Below are 20,994 nucleotides of genomic sequence, written 5' to 3' on the forward strand. Positions count from 1 at the left end.
TTGAAAACGGGGTGTTCCGGATGAGATAGGGTGATGAAACTTTTTTTAGTGTCTTTGGACATCAGATGGTTCCATTCTGAAGCATAAAATTTCAGGTCTGGATTTTAGGGAATTTTTTGGATTTTTTTTTTCAATTTTTCAATATTTTGGGGGTTGAAAATGGGGTGTTCCGGATGAGATAGGGTGATGAAACTTTTTTTAGTGTCTTCGGACATCAAATGAAACTATTTTAAAGCATAAAATTTAAGGTCTGGAAGTTAGGGGATTTTTTAGAATTTTTTTCAGTTTCATTATATTAGGGGTTGAAAACGAGGGTGTTCCGGATGAGATAGGGGGCTGACACTTTCACGGATACCTTTTGTCATCAAATAGACCTATTTAAAACTTTCAAATTTTAGATCTCGCACACAATTTTTTTTTGTAAATTCGTTTTTTTAAAACGTTTCAAACTTCAGCGAGGTTAATATTTTTGGAAAAAGAATTTTCCCGTTTTTGAGTTGGAAGGTTTCATGGCTTTAATTATATGTATATGAATATTTCGTTTGTCACACGATTTCAGATGAATGTTTCTTGGACCATGCAGGTACAACACTTTATTCGAAGACACAGATTAAAAAAGCATCCGAGAATTTGCTCTCATCAACTTATGCTAATCCACATTCTGTTGGAGTAGCAAGTAACTTCACTCATGATTTAATTGAACAAGTTCGTTACAGGTAATAATTTTTATCTTTATAATTATAAATAATAATATTTATAATTTTGTTCATAAAGCCGGCAAAGAAATTTTAGGTTCAAAAAAAGTGGCAGGCATGCTTTAATTTGATTATAAACTTATTTCTTTATTATAAACATCATCTCTTAAATATATCAAACTTAACATATTTTTTGTTTAAACTCAAATATTCAGGGTGTCCGTTTCAATTCAGGAAAAAATTATCGGGGTTTCCCTGGTTCGAAAACATTTTACACGTCAAGAGAAATTAAAAAATTCGAACTCTAGAGCTGACAATTTTTTTCATTTTCAGTAATCAAAACTGAACTAGAAATTAAAGCATTTAAAGTGGAACTTTTTTGAATTTTTATTTTTCCAAATTGAAGAATGAATAAATAAATTTATAAATGATATTATTTTGAGCAATTCTAAGCTAGAAACATTACAAATTAAACGATTTGAAATTTATTTTTTAAACTAAACAGTTTTTAAATTAGAAGCAAAATTATTTTAATTTCATGTCGTTTCAAATTAAATTTTTTTTAATTTTTATCTATAAATAAAAATTTTTAACTTTCACTTGCGTATAACAAAAATTTGAAAAATGGAATAATTAAATTTGTATTGCTCAAAGTTTAAATTTAGCTGTCTGAAAATTTGATATTTCAACGCTTTGTATTGCAAATTAGTCAGTTTCTATTTTTTGTTTTCAATATATATTTGATTGATAATTTCTCATTTTATATGAACAGTCAAATATTGCTAAATACTCAAATATTTTCCTTTTCAGTAATTAAACAATTTCGAAAACCTTTCTAATTTATCAAAAATTTTATATTTCAAACGTTTTTGTTTAATAAACGTTTTCAAAAATGAATTTTAAAAATCTTTAAATTAAAAATGTATGCCTAAAAATAAAGATCTAAAATAGAAAATTAAATTGTATCAATAGATTGATCAAAAAGTTATCAATTAAATTCAAAATTAAGAAAAAATAGTTGAAATGGAATTTATTTTAAATTTAATTATATCGTGTAATATGAAATTTGTGATATTTTAAGTGATTATATAGATTTTTCTGTTGAAACATTGTCAAATTCCGGTTAAAAAAAATAAATTCAGTGTCATTTTTCGAATTTTTTGATCCATCGACCAACCACTGATTAATTATTGAAAATTCTAACATTTTTATTCAACTGACAAAAAGGAAAATTAGGTTATTATCTTTTTTTCTGAATGGAAAAAGGGGCATTTTTTATTTTAAAGTTATTCATAGAGTTGGAAATGAGGGAAGTTTGGTGTATATTTTTTTCTGAATTAGAAGAGGGATTCTTTTTGTTTTTAAATTTTGTTATCGAGTTAGAAGGGCGGGATTTTTAGTTTACGTCTCTTCTTTTTTTAATTAAAAGAGGGAATTTAGTTGTTTTTTAAAAAACATTTGATAAGTTTTAACATTAGATTTTTATTAAAAATTATACTATTTAATTTTTAATTAACAGTGTATATGAATATTGCTTGTTTTAGTTTAAAAATAAACTATTTGGATAAAAATCCATGTATTTTATTGAAAGTTCTTCTCTTTTCGTTGAAAATTTAAGTAATTTTCTAAAAATTCGTTTTTTTAATGAAAATTGATCTTTTTAGTTGAAAATTGAACTATGTGTTTGAAATTTCTTATTTATTTTTTAAAATATTTATTATTTTTTGTTAAAAATTCAATTATCTCATTCAACTACCCTTTTTCTTGGTTTAAAATTATTGTTTAAACTGAAAAGTGAACTATTTTATTGAAAAATTTTTATTTGAAAATTAAGTTTTTTATTCAATTTTTCGTTGAAAATTTTTTTTTTTTGGTTCAATGTTATACTATTTTGTTAGAAAGTAATTTTTGTTGTTGAAGAATTAATAATTTAGTTGGACATTCATCTCTATGGCCAAAGATGCAACAAATTTATTGAAAAATTCGCTTTAATTTGGTCAAAAAATCATTTCTCGGTTGAAAATTTAAATAAATAAAATAATTTTTTTTTCTGTTTTTGAAAATGATTTTTTAGTTGAAAATTCAATTATGTGTTTGAAAATTAACTTTGTTTTTAGAAAATTATTGTTCTTGTTTGCAAATTGATTGATTTTTTTCAATCCATTTTTTTGGTTAAGAATTTAACTACATTGTTAATAATTTTACTACTTGGTTAAAAATATTTGTTGTTGTTGTTAAAACATAATTTTTAGTTGAAAACTCGAATTTTGGTAGAAAATGAATCTTCTTGTTTGAAAATTCATTTTTTTAATGAAAAATGCATTATTTTTTGGTTACAAAATTTATTTTCAGTTGACAATTTATTTATTTCGATTAAAATTTAACTATTTTATTGAAAAATTTTTCTTAAAAAATTAACTTTTGAACTTTAAAATGAAGTATTTCATTCCAAATTCCTGTTTTTTATTTAAATTCTAATGTTTTTTATCTGATATTAAAATATTTTTTCTTTGGCATATCAACTATTCAATTGTTGTTGAAGAATTATTAATTTAGTTGGAAATTCATCTCTATGGCTAAAAATGCAACAAATCTATTGAAAAATTCGCTTTAGTTTGGCTAAAAAATCATTTTTCGGTTGAAAATTTAACTGATTAAAAAAAATTCTTTTCTTTCTTTGAAAATTATTTTTTTCTGTTTAAATTTAAAATTCAATTATGTGTTTGAAAATTTACTTTGTTTTTAGAAAATTATTGCTTCTTGTTTGAAAATTGATTTATTTGGTTTAAAAATGCATTTTTTCGGTTAAGAACTTAACTACTTTTGTTAATAATTTTACTACATTGTTAAAAATATTTGTTGTTGTTAAAACATCATTTTTAGTTGAAAACTCGAATTTTTGGTAGAAAATTAATCTCCTTGTTTGAAAATTCATCTTTTTAGTTAAAAATGCATTATTTTTTGGTTACAAAATTTATTTTCAGTTGCAAATTTATTTATTTCGATTAAAATTTAACTATTTTATTGAAAATTTGTTGTTTGAAAATTAACTTTTGAACTTAAAAATTATGTATTTTATTTCAAATTCGTTTTTTTATTCAAATTCGAATGTATCTCTTTAGTTGAAAATTCAATTATTTTAATGAAAGATTCATTATTTCAGTTGAAAATTCATATTTTGGATATGAAAATTCATCACTTTGTTTGAAAACGTAAATATTATTTTTGTAGTTAGTCTTTTTGGGTTTAAAATTAATTTCCTTTGGTTGAAAATAATTTGTTTCACTTTAAATTTGACTTAATTTTGAGTTGCAAATCCATGTATTTTGTTGAAAAATAATTTTTTGTTGTTTAAAATTAAATTCTTTCTTTTGAAAAAAAAATCATTTTATTTGAAAATTCATCAGTTTGGGTGATAATTAATTTTTTTTAAACTGAAAATTGAATAATTTAATTTTTTGTTGAAAATTCATCTTTTCAAGTTCAAAATTAAACTATTTAGTTGAAAATTTGTCTTGTGTAGTTGAAAATGCAACTATTTCTTTAAAAAATTCATGTCTAAATGTTTAAAAAATCGACTTTTCTTGGTAGTAAATGAATTTTCTTGATTAAAAAATAAACTTCTATTTTGAAAATTTATCGTTTTGACTGCGAATTCACGTATTCAAATTAAATATTCATCATTTTAATTGAAAATTTACCTTTTTTGTTGAGCATTCATCAGTTTGGTCGAAAATTAATTTTTTTTTAAGCTGAAGATTTAATTATTTTAGTTTTCATTGAAATTTTATCTTTTTTACTTTAAAATTCAACTATGTCATTAAACATTTGTATTTTTTAGTTTAAAAATTGAATTATTTTATTTAAAATTTAATTATTTGTCAAAAATCGTATTTTTTCGTAGAAAATTCATCTTCTGCTTTGAAAACTAATTTTCCTGTTCAAAAATTCATCTTTTTAGTTGAAAATTCTTCGTTTTGGTTGAAAATTTCTTCTTTTTGTGTGGAAAATTAATGGTTTTATCTTGAAATTTTACTATTCAATTTTTGGTTGGAAACGTATCTTTTCTGGTACAATATTTAACTATATTGTTGAAAATTGATCTTTTTTAGATGAAAATTGAACTGTTTGGTTGAAAATTCATGTGTTTCTGGAAATTTCGTCTTTTTTAACAGAAAATTAATCTTCTTCTTTGAAAACTAATATTCTCATTTAAAAATTTCTTTGTTTATTTGGTGGAAATTTTTTTTTTTTTTTTAACTGAAAATCGAACTAATCCATTTTTGGTTGAAAAATTATCTTTTCTAGTACAAAATTCAAATATTTCGTTAAAAATTGATCTTTTTTAGATAAAAATTGAACTATTTGTTTAAGAATTCATGTTTTGCTGGAAAATTCGTCTTCTTTGTTAGAAAATTAATCTTCTTGTTTGACAATTTATCTTTCTAGTTAAAAATTAATTTATTCCCGTTAAATATTCTATTGCCAATTTATCTTTCTAGTTAAAAATTAATTTATTCCCGTTAAATATTCATAATTGTTGTTTAAAATTCTTCATTTTGGTTAAGAATTCATGTTTTTTTCGGAAAATTCATCTTTTTTGGTAGAAAATTAATCTTATTGTTTGAAAATTCATCTTTTTAGTTAAAAATTAATTTATTCCCGTTAAATATTCTATTGCCAATTTATCTTTCTAGTTAAAAATTAATTTATTCCCGTTAAATATTCATAATTGTTGTTTAAAATTCTTCATTTTGGTTGAGAATTCATGTTTTTTTCGGAAAATTCATCTTTTTTGGTAGAAAATTAATCTTATTGTTTGAAAATTCATCTTTTTAGTTCACAATTCATTTATTATAGTTAAATATTCATCATTTTTTTTTAAATTCTTCACTTTGCTTGCAAATTTCTTTGTTTTTTATGGTGGAAATTTTTTTTAGCTGAAAATCGAACTATTCCATTTGTGGTTGTCAAATTATTTTTTCTGGTACAAAAATTCATCTATTTTGTTGAAAATTGATCTTTGTTACATGAAAATTGAACAATTTTGTTGAGAATTCAACTGTTTGGTTAAAAATTCATCTATTTTGTTTTGAATTCAATATTTTTACTCAAAACGTTAAAAAAATTTACTGTCATTAATAATGTTTTTAGTATTATTTAATTACATAATTAATCGATATTGCTAATATCTTGTAATACAAATTCGTCAAGGCTTTCTAAAATCTAATTTAAACATTTTAATTAAAACCCTAGACACTGAAAAAAAACACTTTATTTATAATAAACTAGCGAAAATTTATCTATATTCCGAGTCGATTGTTTTTAAAAAGCAAGATATTTTAATAGCTCCATACTTACAAAAATTATACCCGAAAAAAGCTTGGGGTAACTAAAAAAAAAAAAAAAGAAGAAAACCCTAGAATTGTCCAGGAATTTTTCCCCAGGAATTGAATAGACACCCTGATAATAAAAATCTCCTCTCCCACGATAAAATTACCGTAATTATAAAAAAAGAAAAGAAAACTGTTTAAACCAGATTGAATTTAAAAATAATCTGATTACAGAATTCTGGACCATTTTTACGTTTCTTCCGAAGAGTACAGTATAATTTTCACCTCGGGAGCTACCGCTGCCTTAAAAATAGTCGCCGAAACATTTCGCTTTAAAAGTGCGGAATCCCCTGACAAAAAAATAGAAAAAAATGGAAATTTCGTTTACCTTCAGGACAATCATACTTCAGTCCTTGGAATGCGAAATTTAGTCTCTCAAAATGGAGCCAGTATTACTTGCCTCACTCATGAAAAAGCTTTTGACATTTTTCACAAATCTAAAGTTGCTGAGAAACAAACTTCCGTCGCCGGAAGTAATTCCCTCTTTGTTTACTCAGCACAGTGCAATTTTTCGGGATTAAAATATCCCCTCGAGTGGATCAAAGCTGTTCAAAATGGAAAATTGGATTCAATTGTTGGCGGAAACGGAAGTTGGTACACTCTTCTGGATGGATCGGCTTTTGTTGGCACAAACGAGTTGGATTTGTCACTTTACAAGCCTGATTTCGTTTGTCTTTCATTTTACAAAATGTTTGGATATCCAACTGGACTTGGAGCATTACTGGTGAAAAATTCGAGTGCGAATGTCTTGGAGAAGGTTTATTATGGAGGTGGAACTGTTAATGTGGCTCTAAGTTCGGAATCTTTTCACGTCAAGCGTGAAAGTTTGCATCAAAGGTGTGTAATTTGTATTAATTACTCTTTTTTTTTTTTAATCGTAAGTGCAGTTCTGATTTCGGATGATACAACTTTTGTATTATTTCCTTTTATTATTTATTTTTTAACCACCCAAATAGGGGAATTAATATTTTTAGATAAAATTAATGTGGGTACTGTCTTGAATTTAGTTTAAAGCGCTTAGAATTCTTAACGGTTGATGTAAAAAATTTGCAACATAATTGATGAATTTTTAACCAAATAAATGACCTTTTAATTATAAACTTGAATTTTCAATTAAAAAAATATTTTATTCATACCAAACTAGAACAGTTAAGTTTTTAAGTTTAAAATATTCTTTTTCGACCATAAAAACAAAATATTTTTTAAGAAAACAAAAAAAAAACGTATTTTTAAGAACGTACTTCAATTTTAAACCAAAAAGTTTAATTTTCTGTGAAAATCTACAAAACATACATCAACTTTGAATCAAATTGTTGAATTTTGAACAAAGAAAATATTAATTTCATATCAAACTGGAATAGATAAATTTTTAGCTTAAAATATTTTCGAAACAAAAAAAAAACGACTTTTTAAGAAAAAAGTTTAAGTTTCAATCAAAAAGATTAATTTTCTGTAAAAATATTCAAGAAAATACATTATTTTTTAACCAAATAGTTGAATTTTCAATTTAAAAACTATACATTTTTCATCAAACTAGAATAGTTAAGTTTTCAGTTTAAAATATTCATTTTCGACAAAAAAAAACAAAGTATTTTTGAGAAAACAGTCAAATTTTCTGTAAAAATCTACAAACAAATACATAAAATTTGAACCATACTGTTAGATTTTTAAATAAAAAACAACAATTTCATATCAAAGTGGAATAGCTAAATATTCATTTTCGATAAAAAAAAGAAGATTTTTAAAGAAAAAATTAAATTTGCAACCAAGAAGATTAATTTTTTGCACAAATATTCAATAAAATACATCAATTTTGAACCAAATAGTTGAATTCACAATTTAAAAATATTATATTCATACCAAACTGGAATAGTTAAGGTTTAAGTTTAAAATATTCATTTTCTAGGATAAAAAAAACGATTTTTTAAGAAAACAGTTCAATTTTCAAACAAGAAGATTAATTTTCAACTGAAAAAATATCAATTATATATCAAATTGGAATACTTAAATATTCATTTTCAACAGAAAAATAATGTATATTTAAGAAAACAGTAAAAATTTTTATTTAAGAAGATTAATTTTCTGCTCAAATCTTCAACAAAATATATCAATTTTGGATCAAATAGTTAAATTTTAACTAAAAAAATATGAATTTCATATCAAACTGTAATAGATCAATTTTCAGTTTAAAATATTTTCGACACAAAAAAAAACGATTTTTGAAGAAAACAGTTAAATTTTCAACCAAAAAGATCAATTTTCTGTACAAAACTATTAGAGAAAATACATTAATTTTGAACCAAATAGTTGAATTTTCTATTAAAGAAAATATTATATTCATACCAAACTAGAATAATTAAGTTTTCAGTTTCAAATATTTATTTTCGACGATAAAAAAAAATATTTTTTAAGAAAACAGTTAAATTTTCATTTAAGAAGTTTAATTTTCTGCACAAATCTTCAAAAAAATACATCAATTTTGAATCAAATAGTTGAATTTTAACTAAAAAATCACAACTTCATATCGTGGAATAGCTAAATATTCATTTTCGAAAAAAAGTATTTTTAAGAAAACAGTTAAACTTTTATTTCAGAAGATTAATTTCTTGCAGAAATCTTTAAAAAAGTTCATCAATTTTGAATCAAATAGTTGAATTTTGAAACAAAAAAAATCAATTTCATATCAAACTGGAATAGATAAATTTTCAGTTTAAAATATTCATTTTCGACGATAAAAAAAACTATTTTTTAAGAAAACAGTTAATTCAATCAAGAAAATCAATTTAAAAAAAAAGAAAAAAATGAATTTCATATCAAATTGGAATACTTAAACATTTATTTTCGAAAAAAAAACGTATACTTAAGAAAACAGTCCATTTTTCATGTTTATGAAGATTAATTTTCTGCACAAATCCTCAACAAAATACATCAAATTTGAAATAAAATTATTTGAATTTTAAAATAAAAAATGACAATTTTATATCAAAGTGGAATAGTTAAATATTCTTTTTCGTTAAAAAAATAGATTTTTAAAGAAAAAGTTAAATTTGCAACCAAGAAGATTAATTTTTTGCACAAATCTTCAACAAAATACATAAATTTTGAAACAAATAGTTGAATTTTTAACTAAAAAATATCAATTTCATATCAAACTGGAATAGATAAAATTTTAATTTAAAATATTTTCGACAAAAAAACGTTTTTTTTAAACAGTAAAATTTTCATCCAAAAATATCAATTGTCTGTACAAATATTGAAGAAAAAACATTAATTTGGAATCAAATAATTGAATTTTTAATTAAAAAAATAGTAATTTTATATCAAACTAGAATAGTAAAGTTTTCAGTTTAAAATATTCATTTTCGTTTAAAAAAAAACGATTTTTTAAGGAAACAGTTAAATTTTTTATCAAGAAAATTAGTTTTCAACCAAAAAAATATGAATTTCGTATTAAATTGAAATACTTAAATATTCATTTTCGACAAAAAATAACGTCTTTTTAAGAAAACAGTTAAATTTTTTTATTTAAGAAGATTAATTTTCTGCACAAATCTTCGACAAAATACATAAATTTTGAATCAAACAGTTGAATTTACAACTAAAAAATATCAATTTCATATCACATTGGAATAGTTAAATTTTCAGTTTAAAATATTTTCGACAAAAAAAAAAGGATTTTTAAAGAAAAAAGTTAAATTTTCAACAAAGAAGATTAATTTTCTGCAATTTTTTCAATTTTGAACCAAATAGTTGAATTTTCAACTAAAAAAATATCAAATTGGAACAAAAATATTCATTTTTGATAACAAAAAAAAAAAAAAAACAGTTAAAATTCCAACCAAAGAGATATTTGTACTAATGCGATAAATTTTTAACTGAGAAAATTAATTTCCTACTTGAAAAGTCGAATTTGCAAAAAAATTCTCTATTTTTTAACTAAAAGTGATCCTTTTCAAAATAAAAATGAAATAGCTTGATTTTCAGTTAAACAAAATAAATTAAAACAAAATTATGTTTTCCATAAAATAGGGAATCAATTCTTTGAAATAAAATTAATGTGGGTACTGTATTAAATTTAGTTATAAGCGCTTCGAATTCAACTAAAAATTTGAATTTGAAACCAAGAAGACTTATTTTCTGCATAAATCGTCGATTTTGAAACAAATTGTTTAATTTTCACCTAAAAAATATCAATTTTATATTAAACGGGAATAGTTAAATTTTCGGTTTAACATATTCTCGACAAAAAAAAAACGACTTTTTAAGAAAACAATAAAATTTTCAGCCAAAGAAATGAAGTTTCTACTAATGTGATAAATTTTCAACCAAAATTTGAAGTTGAAAATTCGTTAAATTTGGTTTAAAAATAATTTTTTTTTTCATTAATAATTTAAATTTTCTATTTTTGGTTTACAGTGGATCACTTTCAGTTAAACATAAAATATCTGGTTGAAAATTCATGTAATTTGTTGAAAATGTATTTGCTATGGTCAAATTTAGTTGCTTTTTAATAAAATTTAAAAAAATTTTTTTGGTTAATATATCAACAAGTACATTTTTAGTTTAGAATTCATCTTTTTTTAAATGAAAATTTAATTATTTGGCAGAAAGTTAAATTATTTTTGGTTCAAATTTAACTATTCCAGTTGAAGATTCATCATTTTAGTTAAAAATTCATCACTTTGGCTGGAAAGTTTTATTTTTTAGTTGAAAATTCATAAATTAATTGAATTTGTACTTAATTTAAATACATATATTTTTAATGTAAATACTTATTACATGATTTTTATGTTCTGAACTCAATAATTAATTATGAAGCGAGTCTACTCAAATTTATATTTTCTAAAATTATTTGAAAGCTTCTAATTAATTAAATATGCATAAAGATAAGTTCAAAATTTAAAAAATATATATAAAGTGAGAATTATATGATTGTTTCAATGAAAATAATTTTTTAAAGCTTTAAATTATTTGAATTTTCAATGTAAAATAATTGTTTACTCCTTTTTTGTTTTGAAATGATTGAATAATTAATTCATAATTCTCTTAAAACTTGAGTTTTCTGGAATTATTTCAAGTATCAAAAAAAATAATGAAGTCAAATTAAGTGGATTTTCTCAAATAAAATAATTGCTTGAGGCTTTTTATGTTTTGAACTATTTAATTAATTTTTAGAGGATTAGTTTTTATTACAATATTGAATTACATAAAGATTCAATTTAAGATCATTTATATTAAGTAACATAAATTGATTATTTAGTTTCAGATATGTTTTAATTTTTCCTGGAATAGTTTAAAATGTTATAAATAACTCAAATTTTCAGAAGAAATGTAAATCGAAAAAAAGTTGGCAAAACATTTTGAATTATTTCCTAAAAATTTTAAAAAGTATTTGAAAGATTTTAAAGCAAAATTTCGCAATTTTGCCATATTACATAATTGTATCAAAAAATTGAGTAAGTTTAAGAGATATTCAAAAGTTTTGAAACGATTAAAAGATAATTAAAACTTGTAAAGATTTTAAAAGAATTTTATAAAGTTTCACGAAAATGAAAGACATTTTTTCAGGTTCCTAGGAAAAATTAAAATAATTTTTTATTTCGAAAAATTAATTTGAAGAGATTTAAAAAGATTTTAAAAATAGTCAAAGAAATATCTGAAAGATTTTAAGGCAATTTTTAAAATTTTGCAGAATAAATAAAAAATTCAGCAAAAAATAGAACAATTTTTATAAATTAGAAGGTCAAGAATGTCGGAGAAGATTAAAACAACAAAACAATTTTCCTTATATTCGTGTGAGAATTTTGAATAACTTTTTGTTTTGAAAAATGAACTTATTTAGTAGAATTTAAAAGAATTTCGAAACTTTTCAAGAGAAAAAACAAATTTCTTTTTAAATTGTTTTGGAAAATTTAGAATATAGTTAAGTTTGAAGAAATTTAAAATTGCCGAAAATAATTAATAAATTATTTTTTGACCGGGAATTTGACAAAATTTGTATAATAAAAATGTTGTGCAACTATGATTTCAATCTTTTTTAAATCATTTTTCAAATTGTGGTTTTCATAAATTATTATATCATTTACTTTTGAATGCTTAATTCGAAAATCTTTCAATTAAAAAATTTTCCATTTTAGATTTTTAAGTTTTAAAAGCATATATTTTAATTTAAAGAATTTTAAAATGCAGTTTTAAAGGCTTAATAAATTAGAAGTTTTGAAAATCGAAGATTTTTTAGTAAAAAACAGGGTTCAAAATTTGAGGATTTCCAGCTTGTAACTGTTTCAATCCGAAAGTCTTGATAAGAATTAAAATTAATATATCATTTGTTCCGATAATTTTATTTTTCAATAAGAATTTTCATTAATTTTTGTTAGTCATGAAAAAATGTAAACCTGCATTTTACTATTTTCAACTTAAAAATAAATCCATAATAATATAGTTATACTTACAGGTTTTAATTAAATTTAAAGTATTGTGAGTTTAAATTATGAAATTTTAATCCCATTTCATTTGAAATTTCTTAATGTAGAAAAAGAATAATATTGAATATTTAGCAATATTTCATTGTTCATTTAAGACGAGTAAATTGAAACCAAATATTTAAAAGAAAACAATTTGAAACTGAATTGTTTTAAATTTGCAAAAATAATTTGAGTAATTTTAAGAGATATTTAGAAGTTTTGAAAAGATTCAAAATTAATTAAAAACTTGAAATTACTTCAAGTAATTTAAATGAAGTGTGTTAACATTTTTTCCAGAAATTCTAAATATATTTTAAAATTAATCGACATTTTCCTACAATTTTTGAAAATACTGCAAATTAGAAAAAAATCCTTAAAATCTTCCATAATTTTTCAAAGTGAAAAATCATTTTTAATTTTCCTATGAATCTTAAGGAAATTTTTCACTCTTTTGTAGTCTTTCACAATTCTTAAAAAAATCTTAAATTTTTTGTTTGAAACCTGCAAAATCGTCACAAATGATAAGTGTTCTATTGTTATTTATAAATTCAAATATAATTTTTTTTTAATTTGTAGGATTTTCTAAAAGTTACAGAAAAAATTCAATTCATTTTGAAATATATTTAATGAAAACTGAGACTTTTTAATGAAAATAATTCTTAAAGGATTTTTATGTTCTACAATCATTAATTAATTATTAATCGATTCTGTTAACATTTATATGTTAAAATTTAAAAAATGTATAAATTGAAAATTATTTGAATGTTTCAATAAAAAATTTTTAAAGCTTTAAATTTTTTTAATTTTTAATGAAAATTATTCTGTTTTTTGTTGTTTTGAGATGATTATTTAATAAATAATTCTGTTCAAACTTAAATTTTCTGGAATCATTTCAAAAGATATAAAAATATTCAGAATTTAATGTTCAAATTAAAAATATACATAAAATAAAAAATAATTTGATTTTTTCAATGAAAATAATTTCTTGAGGTATTTTATTACTATTATATAATTTTCCTGATGATTATAAAGTAAAATGATTCAATCCAATTAAAAAAATTATAATTAAAAAAGTTCAATTTTTAAAAATTAGTTTTAAAAGTTATTAATAAATTCAATATATAGAAATGCTATTTCAAAAAAAAAAATATAATGCAAAAACTTAATAAAATGTCTCAATGAAAATGATTGTTTAATTTTTTTTATGTTGTGAACTGATTAACTAACTGTTGATTGATTATATAAAAAGTTGATGATTTTTCGAATTAGTTTAAAATGTTATTAATAAATGAAATTTCAAGAAATGAAAGTTGAAATTTGAAAAAAGATATTAAGTAAAAATTATTTGAATGCTTCAGTGAAAATTATAGTTAAAAGCTTCTCATATTGTTAAATAATTAATTAATTATTAGTTGAATAATTTTATCAAAATATTTTCGCTCTTATTATTATTATTAAATTCTGCGTTACCTGGATTTATTGAATATATTATTTCAAATTCTAATTTAACCAAACTTTGAGTGGTAAAAATTAAAAAAAAAAAAAAAACAAGGAAATAGTTATTCGAAAATGAATGAAGGAACAAAATAAAATATTTTTTTGCAGATTTGAAGATGGGACTCTACCCTTTCTTTCCATAATTGCTCTCGAATATGGCTTCGAAACCATATCTTCCATCCCTCTAACCGAAATATCCAAACATGTCTTTTCACTCGCCAGACATTTGCATCATTCGCTCTTAACTTTACACCACAATAATGGCAATCCAGTCGCAAAACTCTACAGCGACACAGACTACGAAGATTCGAAAATGCAGGGAGGAATCGTGACTTTCAATATTCTGCGTGCAAATGCCGATTACGTGGGATATATGGAAGTTCTCAGTATGGCAGCATTGTACAATATTCAGCTGAGAACGGGATGTTTTTGCAATCCGGGCGCCTGTCAGCGACACCTGGCTCTTTCGAATCGAACGATTTTGGAAAATTACGAGGCTGGATATGTTTGCGGTGGATCGAAGGATTTGATTGGCGGACAACCGACTGGTTGTGTGCGAATCTCTTTTGGATACATGTCCTCTGTTAACGATGTTGAGACGGTTTTGAGGATGGTGAGAAAGTGCTTTTTGAACAAGCCAGAAGTCATTAAAGTTCCAACTTGGTGGATCAAGGAGAGAGAGAGACTCGGCATTAAATACAAGCGAGAAAAGTATATTGAGAGTAAGAATTTCGGACTTTATTTATTAATTTTCAAAGAAATTGTTGAATTTTCAACTGGAAAAGTTAATTTCCAACCAAATAGTTGCATTTTTTAACGAAAAATGTTAAATTTATACAACAACGAAAAAAAGACTAATTTTTTTATCCAAAAAAGTATAAAAAATTAAGATTTTGTTTTGATGTAGATTTTTAGTTTTTTTTTTTTTTTTTAATAAACTTTTTATATTATTGTTAGTGGGAAGGGTTTAGAATTTAATAATTGTTGAACAGTATCTCTCGCCGTTTTCGAGACATTTTAAAATTCAAGATATCTTTAATGCCCGGGAAAAATTGTATAGAAAAAAAGCATTCTATAAGGGTAAAGTTTTTATATAAAATTGCAGACAACTTTTTTTTCGATTTCGGGTTGTAGATTTGTCTGATTTTTCATAGAAATGCGTAATTATATATGCATAAATTTTGTAGAAATTCAAAATATTCCTACTAACGAAAAACTAAATCTTTATTTTGCTTTTATTATTATTAAAAAGATTTTAAAATTATTTTTAATCTAATTTTATTTTTTTTCTATTCTTTTGTAAAAAATTTCAACTATTCATAATTGTGTGTAGAAATTAGAAATTTTCTAAAAACAAAATATGAAGAACTACATTTTTTTTCAAACTTATATTTTCCTGAAATTTCATACGATGATATAATTATTTATAAATCTTTGTAGAAACTCGTAACCTCGTAATTTTCGCAAAAAAAGTGTAAAAAATTAAGATTGTATTTTTCTGTTGTAGATTTTCAGAATTTTTCTTAAGGAATTTTTATTTTTCATACTAAATAATAAAAATTTATAATAATTATATATATTGATTTTCTCTTTTTAACAAAAAATGAAATAAATAAATTTTAAGTTAAAACAAAAATTAATTTTAAAAAATAGTTTTTAACGAAATAGTTCAATTTTCAATCACGCAGATGAATCTTCAGCCAAGCCAATCAATTTTTAACAAAATAGTATAAATTTTAGCCAAGTAGAATATTTTTATTTAAAATTTGAAAAAGTTGAATTAGAAAAAAAAAGACAAATTTTCAACCAAATAGTTCAAATTTTCATTAAACATAAATTTCATTTTCAAACAAACAGTTGCGTTTTACACAAAAAATAATAAAGTTTCTTCCAAAACATATGAATTTTCAAACCAAAAAATTAATAATATTCAAAAAAGAAATTTTAGCAAAGAAGTTTACTTTTCTACCCAAAAATATGAATTCTCAACGAAAATGTAATCATTTATTTCAACGAAAAGAGCTAACTTGAATTAAATTGTCAACTAAAAAAAATTTTTATTTTACATACAAAAAATTTAATAATCAACTTTTGAAACCAAAAATATCAATTCTCAAACAAAAATATAATAGTTGTATTTTCAACCAAATAGGCGAATTTCCAACAAAATAGATGAGTTTTCTAATAAAAGCGATTAATTTTTTACCAAAAATGAAATATTTAAATTTGCAGTTATAAAAATGCATTTTCAACCAGTAAAAATGAAATTTTCCACCAAAATCTTAAAATTTTCAACAAAAAAGTTAAATTTTTAACCAGATATCAATTTGCAACAACAACGAAATTAATTTTTAATAAAAAGTCCAAATTTTAACCAAGTAATAGTTTAACTTTTAATTTTAAAAAATTAGTTTCAACCAGAGCTGATCCATAAACAAACAAAAACAGGAATTTTCAACATAATTGTTAAATTTTTAATAAAAAAAATTCAAGTTTCCATTTTAATACAAAAAGGGCAATTAAATTAAAACAGACAAAACAAGTTAATTTTCAACCAAATAGTGGCATTTTTAACAGGAAATTTTTTTTATTTATACTTAAGAGATGAATTATAGAACCAAAAAACTAATTTTTCATTTAAAAAGTATAAAAAATTAAGCTTTTGTTTTGTTGTATCTGTTTAGGATTAAAAAAAAAACTTTTCAGGTTTCATATAAAATTTCATAATTATTCGTGAAAAATGTTTCCTATATTTTACAAAAACATTTTAAATTTCAATGCTTAATCAAAAACAGTTGCGAAAAAAACAGGTAATTTTCAAACAAACTATTGAATTTTTTAAACAAAAATATTAAACTTATACCAAAATAAAAGAATTTTAAAACCAAAAGACGTAATTTTATATATGAAAAAAAACTATACAAAATTAAGATTGTGTTTTGATGTAGATTAAAAACAAAATTTTATAAACTTTTTATTTTTTCTATAAAATTTCCAAATTATTCATTAAAAATCTTGATTTTTCATACTTTCTACATTTCTGTGCTGAAATATTATAAAATTTTGACAAAATTTATAAAAAGTTTTTAAATTTCAATGCTTGATAAAAAAGAGTTGAATTCGACCAAAACGAGTTTTCAACAAAAGAGTTCAATAATCAACCAAAACAGGTTAATTTTCAAAGAAATAATTGCATTTTTGAACAAAAAATATTAAAAATGTACCAAAAGAGCTGAATTTTCAAACCAAAAAATCTAATTTTCTATTTTAAAAAAACTATAAAAAATTAATATTGTGTTTGGATGTAGATTTTTTTCATAAACTTTTAATTTTTCATATAAAACTTCATAATTATTTGTTAAAAATGTTTTATAATTTTCTACAATCATGCATAATAATTATACAAGAAATTTTTAGTAAATTTAGTTAATTTAATAATTTGAATAGAAAATTTATTTGATTTTTTTAAAAGTAGGACTAGAAAACCTGGAAGTTATGAAATTTCAAAATTTCTTGCTTAAAAATTAATTTCTTTGCTTTAAAATTTAACTATTTCTTTTAAAAAAAATTTTAATCTTCTTGCTTGAAAATTAAACTATTTGGTTAAATTTTTTTTTAATTGAAGATTCATCATTTTAATTAAAAATTCATTTTCTTAATTATTCCATTTTTATTAGAATTTTTTTTTGAAAATGCATGTATTGTGTTAAAATTTCGTCTTTTTTGGTAGAAAATTAAATTTGGGTTGAACATTGAGCTATTTTGTGGAAAACTTTTTTTAAAACTTATTTTCTTTTAACTGAAAATTCAGCTATTTTATTTTTGATGAAAATTGATCTTATTTTTCATTAAAAATTCTTGTATTTTATTAAAAGTTTGATTTTTTGATAGGAAATTAATCTTCTTGATCGAAAATTCATTTCCTTTTTTGAAAAATCAAATATTTTGCTCAAATTTAGTTTTTTTTTCTCTTTAAAATTAATTTTTTTAACTGACAACTTATCTATTCCATTTTTGTTGTCTTCATTGTTTTATTTGATAACTCAACATTTTGATTAAAAATTAAAATATTTGGTTTTAAGATTAATTTTCTACCAAAAAAAGAGAAATTTTCAGTTTAAAAATAATAATTTGCAACAAAAAAAATAAATTTAAAAGAATTTATATTTTCAAAAAAAGCGATTAATTTTCAACTAAAATGCTGAATTTTTTACAAGAAGAATTCAAGAATATTTTCTACAAAAAAAAAGACAGATTTTCAACCAAAAAATATAAAAAACGAATTTTTGAACAAGAAAAGATTTTTCAGTCACGAGAGAGAAAAATTTGCAAAGAAACTGTTGAATTTTCAAGCAATAATACGAATTTTCAACTAAAAACGAACAATTTTCAATTAAAAATACAATAGTTTAATTTTCAGCCGAAAAAATAAATTTCAAAGCAGGATAAAGTCGAATTTTAAACCGAGAAAGTATAAAAACCCAAGATTTGTAACGAATAATTGTCAAATTTTATATAAAAAATAAAAAGTTTATAACAAAAATTCTAAAAATCAACATCAAAATACAATCTTAATTTTCCGTTTTTTTTTTAAATAGAAAATTTGATTTTTTTGTTTGAAAATTCATCTCTTTTGGTATAAAATTAATATTTTTTGTTAAAACTTCAACTGTTTGGTTGAAAATTAACTTGCATTTCATGATTTAAATCTTGTTAAAAACTCTTTTTTTTTCGAATTCAACTTTTTTTTGATTAAGCAATAAAAACTTAAATCTTCTTGTAAATTTGGTAAAAATCTTGCAATATTTGGGAACAGAAACCTAAAAGTATGTAAAGCTAAGATTTTTAATGAATATTCATGATTTAACTTTTTTGTTAAAAATGAGTCTTTCGTAGTTAAATACCTCTATTTTTTCATTTAGAATTTAAATTAAATTTTTTTTTGTTTAAAATTTAAAAATTTGCTTAAAAATTCTTTTTTGTTTAGTTCAAAATGAATTTTTATAACGGGAAACTAAATTATTCCATTTTCGGTTAAAAATGTATTTCTTTTACTTAAAAAATTATCTATTTATATGTTTCGTAATGAATGCATTTTTTTTTGGTTGAAAATTGAACTAATTTCTTGAAAATTCTCCTTGTCTGATTCGAAATTGAATTAATTAATTAAAAATTTCTTTTTTCGGTTGACTATTTTAGTTGAAAATTTATAGTTTTTTTTTGTTTTGAAATATCAACTATTTGGTTAAAAATGTATATATTTTGTTTAAAATTTACTTTTTGGTTAAATTTAGCTGTTTTTTAAGCAAAATGAACATCTTTTTTGATCGAAAATTAACTTAATTGGCTGGAATGAATTTTCAAACAAAAAGACTAAATTTTATATTTTTTTTAAACAATACAAAATTAAAATTGTATTTTGATGTAGATTTAAAAAAAAAAAACTTTGATTTTTTATACTTTCTACCTTTCTGTGCCGAAATATTATAAAATTTTGACAAATTTTACAAAAAGTTTTTAAATTTAAATTCTGAATGAAAAAGAGTTGAATTCGACCAAAATGAGTTTTCAACCAAAGAGTTCAATAATCAACCAAACAAGTTAATTTTCAAAGAAACAATTTCATTTTTTAACAAAAAATACTAAATTTATTTTAAAAGAGATTGTATTTTTCTGTTGTATTTTTCTTACACAAGTTTTATTTTTCATACTAAATCATAAAACTTTATAATAATTCATTAAAAATCTTGATTTCATATTTTTAACCAAAAATATAAGTTAAATTTTCAGCAAAAAATATTAATTAAACAAAAAGGGATGTTAGTTTTGAATAAAAAACAGTTAAATTTAACCAAAACGTGAATTTTTAACAAAATATATAAATTTTTAACCAAAATAGGAATAGTTAAATTTTTGTGTAAAAAATTTATTTTCAAGCAAACAAAACACAAGTTTTCAACGAAATAGTTCTATATTTTTAACCAAATATGCAATTTAATTTTTGAAAAAAAACGAGCAATTTTTACAGAAAAATGGAACAGTTCAATTTCCAATTATAAAAATTACTTTTCAACCAAAAAAAGAAAATTTAAACCAATTAATTTAATTTTCAATCTGACAAGGTGAATTTTCAAGAAAGTAGTTCAATTTTCAACTAAAAAAATCAATTCATTGCGAAACATATAAATAGATAATTTTTTAAGTAACAACAATTAATTTTTAACAAAAAATGGAATTGTTTAATTTCCAGTTATAAAAATTCATTTTGAACTAAATAAAGCATTTTTAAGCCAATTGTTAAATTTTAAATCAAAAAAGATTTTAAATTTTAATTCTAAATAAAAAACAGAGGAATTTAAGTAAGAATGACTAATTTTCAACAAAAAAGTTAAATGATAAATATTCATGAAAAATCGTAGCTTTTTATACTTTTAGGTTTCTGTGCCGAAATATTGCAAGATTTTTACCAAATTTAAAAGAAGATTAAGTTAATTTTCAACAAAACATTTGAAGTTTTTAACAAAAAATATTAATTTTATAACAAAAGAGATGAATTTTCAAATAAAAAACCCAATTTTCTATTTAAAAAAAAATCGAAAATTAAGATTGTATTTTGATGTAGATTTTTAGAATTTTTTTAATGAACTCTTTATTTTTTTATATACAATTTCACAATTATTCGCTAAAAATCTTAGGCTTTTATACTTTCTCGGTTTCTATGCCGAAATATTACAAAATCTATACTTTTATACTATCATTAATTATTATACAAGAACTTTGTAATTTTGCAAAAACAAACAGAAAACAAATGTTGAGCAAATTAGTTACATTTTAAACTAAACCACCAAAAAAAGGAGCACTTATATTTTCAATAAATTTCACTAAATATTTTTCTATCAAAATGGCAAATTTTTAACAAAATACATGATTTTTTCAAAATATAAA

The 20,994-nt window shown here is 21.6% G+C and overlaps 1 protein-coding gene across 5 annotated transcripts in view; it reads left to right on the forward strand.

The window, feature by feature from the left end:
• The window catches only part of LOC117171649 (molybdenum cofactor sulfurase), a 53,605-nt gene that overhangs the window by 8,412 nt on the left and 24,199 nt on the right, over window positions 1-20,994 (forward strand). For 4 of the 5 annotated variants that reach the window (XM_033359150.1, XM_033359146.1, XM_033359147.1 and 1 more), the window contains 3 exons: window positions 560-716; window positions 6,263-6,925; window positions 14,158-14,771. In XM_033359150.1, coding sequence (XP_033215041.1) covers window positions 560-716; window positions 6,263-6,925; window positions 14,158-14,771 — 1,434 coding nt within the window. The remainder of the gene's footprint in view (window positions 1-559; window positions 717-6,262; window positions 6,926-14,157; window positions 14,772-20,994) is intronic. The other variant, XM_033359149.1, reaches the window with a different exon arrangement.

Source organism: Belonocnema kinseyi, chromosome 4 (assembly GCF_010883055.1).
Source record: "Belonocnema kinseyi isolate 2016_QV_RU_SX_M_011 chromosome 4, B_treatae_v1, whole genome shotgun sequence".
Taxonomy (NCBI): Eukaryota; Metazoa; Arthropoda; class Insecta; order Hymenoptera; family Cynipidae; genus Belonocnema; species Belonocnema kinseyi.